This window comes from Apium graveolens, chromosome 4 (genome assembly GCF_009905375.1).
Source record: "Apium graveolens cultivar Ventura chromosome 4, ASM990537v1, whole genome shotgun sequence".
Lineage (NCBI taxonomy): Eukaryota > Viridiplantae > Streptophyta > Magnoliopsida > Apiales > Apiaceae > Apium > Apium graveolens.
Window position 1 is genome coordinate 215,298,740 of NC_133650.1, and position 7,045 is coordinate 215,305,784.

The 7,045-nt window shown below is 33.2% G+C and overlaps 1 protein-coding gene across 1 annotated transcript; it reads right to left on the reverse strand.

The window, feature by feature from the left end:
• Positions 1-4,369: 4,369 nt before the first annotated feature.
• On the reverse strand, positions 4,370-6,239 carry LOC141720599 (dof zinc finger protein DOF3.6-like). Its single transcript, XM_074523097.1, has 2 exons — positions 6,041-6,239; positions 4,370-5,717 (listed from the first exon to the last, which is right to left on the reverse strand). The coding sequence occupies exons 1-2, from the start codon at positions 6,089-6,091 to the stop codon at positions 4,662-4,664; spliced, it is 1,107 nt and encodes a 368-aa protein (XP_074379198.1). The 5' UTR covers positions 6,092-6,239; the 3' UTR covers positions 4,370-4,661.
• Positions 6,240-7,045: the final 806 nt, after the last annotated feature.

Consider the following 7,045-nt stretch of genomic DNA (forward strand, 5'->3'; position numbering starts at 1 on the left):
CTCCAACCGAAGGCTCGGAATGATCAGCTGGTACTGGAATAAAGGAATCTGTCATCGCTGCTATCTGAGATCATATCACAAAATAAGAATCTCGAACCACAACAGAAATCATACTAACACCTAGTATACAGTCGCACTCAACCTCCTGACGTTCTATCTCTCTATTTCTTACTTCTAATCCTAACCATCTACCCATTCTCGTCAATCTAAGCTTGTGTCAGTGACTTATAACTTGTAGCTCTAATACCAAACCTGTGGCGCCCTCCAAACCCGGGTAAGAAGTTTGGGGTCCACACATACCTGTTTTATAAACATGCTTATAACAATAATAAAGATAACAATATGCAGTGACCCTACTTACTAATTTCCACGGATCGCAACAGTTAAAGTATGCACACAATCCACACACACACTCTTATATTAAAAGCGTCCAAATCCCAACTATTCAAACTTACAACTGAATATTAAACATTCTTACAAAAGCTCGCACACTGGATTGAGGATCTTCACTACAAACGGGTTCCTTCTTAACAGGAAAAGAATATAAACAAAACCACACAAATGAGCTAACTAGCCCGGCAAGTCACATTGACAATACCGAGATTAAATAATGATCAAGTGAAATAATTTAAGGTATCAAGTTTATGGATGAGCAATGATTTAGAATTGGATATTAAGTTTTCATTTTTAAAAAAAACAAGGTTAGGCTGATGATTAGTCACACACTAACCCCGAGCAAGGCACACAACTCTACTCTAATTACTGGATCTAAGCATTGGCCTGACTTGACCACCAATCTGGTCTGACCACGAATCTGGTCCACAATTTTATAAAACAATCCAATTCTATAATAATAACAGAATAAACAATGTAAAGCAATAAACAGAATCATAAACAACAGTGGGTTTCAAACGTAAGATGGTTTACAATCTTCACATGGAAACAACATGGCAGTTACAAAGATTGGCTATCAACCGATACAAGAATTGGACAACAAAAGAATCAAAGTCTTGTGGTTATGAGGATTTATCTTTCAATGTATAAGGTATAAGGGTTTGAGTGTTAAACAATTTCAGTTCAGTAATTGTTATTTAGTTTGTATGTATTTGTGGAGTAGTATCATATGTTTGTGGTTCGTATCTAGGTATTCAACAACCAATGGTTCAGAAAGAATAAGGCTTTCGGCTCCAAGATCAATGGCTGGAATCAAGGTTTAGGCTCAGTGCTTCAAAAAACTTGCAGTATGAAAACAAAACTATCAAGTATTCACAATATGTCTTGAGAAGGTTCAGAACACTTGCCTCGTCTTAATTCACTAATGCTTCACTGGCTTTCAATCATAATCTCCTATTCTCCGACTATCTGCTTCCCTTTCCTACGCCTTGCCTCTTCTGCACACATATCACAAGTATCTATCAATACTCATCTCGCATGATTCCATTCGATATAAGTTTCTATCTACCCTTCTTTTATCCATATCCGATTTACGGATTAAAAGAAACAATCAAAACAGTCATATAATATACACATACGCATTTAACACATCAATTAGTGCACATATAACACATAACACGTAAGATGTTTGATGAAAATAATTTTTCAAAGAAGATTTGATGTTAAAATGATTTTTCGGATATTTAATACGAATTTTTAAATATTTTTCAGAATTTAAACGGGCCGTTGAATGATTTTGAAACAATAAATAGGTAGCTATTGTCCGAATCTGGCTTTAAAATAATTTTATAATAATTATCGAGCCTTGAAAATAATTTAAAATAATATTTTAAAGCTCGAAACTATTTTTCGGAATTTTTAAATCAAAATAAATAATTAAATCTAATCAAATAATTAATTAAAATCAATTAATAATTAATTAAATCAATTAATCAATTAATTTTCGAATTAATTGACCAATTAATTAATTAATTAATTAATTAATTACTAAAATTAATTAACTAATTAATTCAGATTTATTTTTGAAAATAAGATATTTTTTGGAATTAAAATAATAATTTTTAGAAATTTTAGTAATTAAAACGAATTTCTGTAATTAAAATAAATAGGAAATATGATTCTTAAATATTTTTAAAGCAGGAATCCTAAATTTGCAAAGTCTGGAAACTTTAGGGACTATACTGTATCGTTCTCAAAAGTACAGGGGCATGTTTGCAATTTTTGCAGGGCCACCGTCGACTTCGCCGGAGAGTGGCCGGAGAACACGATTTCGGCCACCTCAGGCCACCAAACTCTCCAGATTCACTCTCCTGACTACCAGCAACTTATACATGCAATCAAAGCAACCAAACAATCAATGATTTGGCCGGAAAAAGAGCAAGAAACTTCGCCGTCTCCGGCGAGTTTTGTTTGCTTCGATTTGAGCAAACCAGGAATCGTTTGTTGATGTATTATACATGAATCGATTGCAAATTTAACCAGGAACACGATGCAGTCAACAAAATCATCTAATAACCCATGGGGAAGAAACCCCCAAATTTCAATTAAGAACATTCATACGGGTTATAAACCTTAATTTTGAAATTCGAAATTAAACCTAATTTTGAACATGTTATTGAACTCCAAATCAGTCATATAATATATCAAAATCATCAAGAAGAAAAGCTCTACAACATGCAATCATCAAATCATACAAACAATCTCTCGAACAAAAATTCATATTTTAAATCAAATTAATTCGAAAATAAATAAAAATATAGAAAAATACTCATTATATTTTAACATCTCTATAGTTGGATCGTCAAAATTTGTATTTTATAACTTACATGTCAAGAAATATCATCTGACTCAACTATTGTGCCAAATATTCACAAGATTATGTATAATAGTTACATTTTTTAATTAAGTTACTCTTGTGAACATTTAAATTTTGAAATTAAAATTTCACATATTAAATGAAATATAAAAAGTCTAAAATAGTTTTTAAATATTAATATTTTAATATTAATATTAATATAAAATATGATGAGTAGGATCCACATCCCAAACTAGTATTTAATATTAATATTTTTAAATATTCATATTTTATATCATTATATTGAATTATTATATGATGAGTATGATTTATTATTAAATTAGTATTTTATATTAAAATCTTAAGATATTCATATTTAATATTATTAAAAATATTTAATATTTAAAAACTACTGAAAAAATAAAACAAAAAGAATAATTTAAAGTGTTAAACAGTTATTAATATTAATAAACAAAATGAGCTATATTATAATATTTTAAAATATTACTTTTACTTATATTTTAATGTTAACATATTTTAAAAAATTAATTCTTGTTGAATATTAATATTATTTTTATACTTTTAATAAATAATATTAATATTTCTTATTAAAAAATATTAATATTATTTTTGAATAAAGTAATTAAGCTATATATTAATATTGAATACTAATAATTATTACATATTATTAAAAAAATTAAGTGAAATATTAATATTAGCTATTTATAATAGTAAGTTATATTTAATTATAAAAAGAGTGGCATTTAAAGCTAAAAGGGGCATTAAAAACTAAAGAGAGGGGCAGTTCGGACATTAAAATCTGTGGGTCGACCCAACAATGAAACATTGCGGAGGCCGCAATGTTCCCTTTTGCATGGGCCCCCGGCCGCAATGTTTTATTGCGGTGGTCCAGGCCCGGATTGGAACATTGTCTCCTTCCGCATTGCGGTGGTTAAGGCCCGCATTGGAACATTGTCTCCAGCCGCATTGCGGGAGGTTGGCTGCCACTCTTGCCCAACCCACGTTGGCTCCTGATAGGAACTCATATATATATATATATATATACTATATATAATAAACGGTATGAGATATAATTTGGTATGTTTTTTTTTGTTGATTTGGTTATCCTCATTTATGACCGTCGGATCTTTTTAATCTAGTGAACACAAGTGTTAGATTCAAATATTAAAAAAATATACACTACTCAAACTTCCATGTTCGAACTCTGCCAATAACAAATATTTATATTATTATTTATACAATACTAAAACTCTTATGTTCGAAACCCACTAACAACAAATATTTATATTATCATTTATACACTATCCAAGATTCAGGTTCGAATCACGTCAATAACAAATATTTATATTACTATTTATAAATATACTAATAAGGTAATGATCTAAAAAGAAATTTATTATAATTTTAAATATAATGTAAAAATATTAATGAAGATCCTTATAAAAACAGATAAAAAAGAGTGGAACACAGAAATTTGCTTTCCTTCGCTGGAGATTGGGTATTCAGTAAAGCTGGAAATTGAGATGAAAACTACATTAATATTTAGGTTCGTGTATATTTTAGTTCCCACTTCCCAGCATTACTAGTAATATCCAAAGCTACAAAAAACAGATTTCATACGATCATAGCTCCAGTACAGTGGAAAGTACAAACCAGCAAAACTATCCCGAATAATGAAATAACCACACAAATTAATTTAGTTGTACCATATATTTCTAGGGTTTGAACTAGAGATCATACAATAATTAAACTGTCATCTGATTCCAAACTAAAAACTCCACTTAAAACCTGGTTAGCTTGTCAAACTTTTAAGTTGTAAACCGTTTCAGCCATTGAAGCTCCACCATCTGCCACTAAAACTCTAATTCCGAAATTGATAGTAAGAAACTTATCATAAAGCATTGCTTGTAGAAGAAGAGCTGAACCCAGAAAGATCAGTCCATGCAGCAGTACCGCTAGGGTTCCATTGCTGATGATGATCACTAATTCCTACTTGGCCTGATCCCAAGAACTGCCTTGCCAAACTTGTCTGATGATCATCATTTCGATTGTTGTCATTGTTATTGTTAGTATTAGCATTACTACCTTCCCTTTTCACTAATGCCATCTGAGAAAGCAATGAGTTGTTTAAGAACTTATCAGCCATTGCAGCATAACCGCCATTCGATGATGCCACCTCAACACCTTGGTAAAGTAATCCTCCTTGGTTTGTCACCGTCGGATCAAACCCTCCCAAGAAATTAGGGAAATGATGATGTCCTTGTGGCATCCTCCACTGCTCAACACCTCCTCCACCTGACAAAACGGAAGCAAGACCACCACCACTACCAAATAGGTAGTTGCTAGTGCTTCCTATAGGAAAGTTCATCTCGGTTGTGGCCCCCATCGGAGTCGAATTATAATTCATGCCTATTTCTCCCCCAGTACCACCATAGTGATCATTGAGATGAGTCATGGGAGCCATGAAGCGAAGTTGTGGGAATTGTGAAGTCAAGCTTCCTAAAATACTAGTAGCTCCAGAAGTGTTAGAGGGAAGAGCTGAGCTTGTAGAGCCAGAAGCTGTTTCACTGTGAGCAGGAGATCTCGGAGTGTTGCCACTACTTGCTTTGCTACTTCTTTTGTTCCTCCTGCATCCACCTCCCACCGGCACGTTTCTCAAGGCTCCCCCTCTAGTCCAGTACCTTCTACAAGTTTTGCAAAAGTGGCGAGGCTGCGTAAGGCTGTAGTTATTGAAGTAACAGAACTTGGTGTTGGTAGATTCACATCGTGGACACTTCTGTGCAGTTTCTGGCATAGGTATGTTTGCCATGCGTGCTCGATCTGTCATCGAACCAGGCCTGATTGATCCCGCACCGCTGCCTCCATGTGGCTGTGGAAGAGGTGGCGGTGCAGGTATGATTGGTAGTTGTTGCGGTGGTAGGGAAGCGTTGCTATGATAGTTTGGTTGCTGCAACAAAGAATTGATCTAACTAATCAACAAAAAATTAAAGCAAAAAATGAATTGTCTGGTATATTCAAATCAAGTAACAATTATAGATAGTGATGAAACCAAAAATTTAAAAGCTACCAATGAACTTATAAAAGCGGAACTAAGAATATTATTGCTTTCTTCAACAAAAACAATTTTGCTTTTGAAAAACAAAATTATAAAGAAGGTACCATGAGCCCTTAACTTCAGAGTTATAATAAGATCTGAAACATTAATGCTGGTATAATCGCACAAAATAAAAAGACAAACATCTGTCTTAGTGATGAAGAAATAATCTGTACCTGTTGCCAGTTGGCTGGATCAAGATAAGCTGAAATGGTAGAAAACCCCATGGTTCTTGGTTGATATGTAATTCTAAAATGATCTCTTTTGTAAAAGTAGATGGGAGGTGTAGTGGAGAATCACATCAACAAGGGTTATATATATATAAAGAGAAAGGGGGGGAGAAAGATAAAGGCAAGGGAGAGTTTGGAGGGTTCAATAAAATAGAGAGCTTTATACATCATATATAGAAGAGGGGATATAGTAAAGCTAGGATGAATATTAGTACTAGACGTACTACTATTAACAAGTTTTTCCTTTATTATATAAAATGTTTTTGTCCTCACTCTGTCTTGTGTCTGTTGTCATTTGCTTTTTAGGGTTTCGAGAGATGAGGGGATCCATATCTTTCTTAATGCTTAAGCTTCTTAGGGTTAATCATGTTTTTTTTCTTACATAGGGGAATGAGCTTCTACTGTTCCTCGATTTTGTCTGTTGAATGATAAAGTTGTGATTTGAATTCATTTACTCATCATTTGGAGAGGTTCTGCAGTATGCTAATGATTTAGTTCAGATAAATAATATTTGCATTAAGTTAATATGAATTGATCATCTTATTGCTAACTGTCTTATGCATGTTATATGTTCTAGCTACTGGTAAAAGCTTAATTATTGAGGGGGAGGATAATAGAACTTATTTTGTTTTTTTGATTAGATCTTGACGAGGGGCGGGGGGGCAAAGTGGCCTAGATTTTAGAATAAATATTAGTATGGGTTTACATGAGCACTAAGCAAACGAGATTGATAGGCAATGTAATGGCACTTAAGATGTAAATAATAAAGAACTGTAGGAAAGAAATATATATAGTTAATAAAAAAGGGCAAGTATTGGTGGTGCAGTTCAATCCTAAGTGTCCCGACCAACCGAACCTTTCTTCTACTATCCAGTCTCATCTGCTTCCTCTCTATCCCCACTCTCTCTCCTCTACTTTGCATGGGACTACTGCCCCTGCAACCCCTACCCT

Coding starts and splice junctions, on each gene's coding strand:
- LOC141720599 (XM_074523097.1), bottom strand. CDS start 6,091: ATGGGGTTTTCTACCATTTCAGCTTATCTTGATCCAGCCAACTGGCAA. Junction 5,718..6,040: donor ATCCAGCCAACTGGCAACAG/GTACAGATTATT, acceptor TCTTTGTTGCAG/CAACCAAACTATCATAGCAA.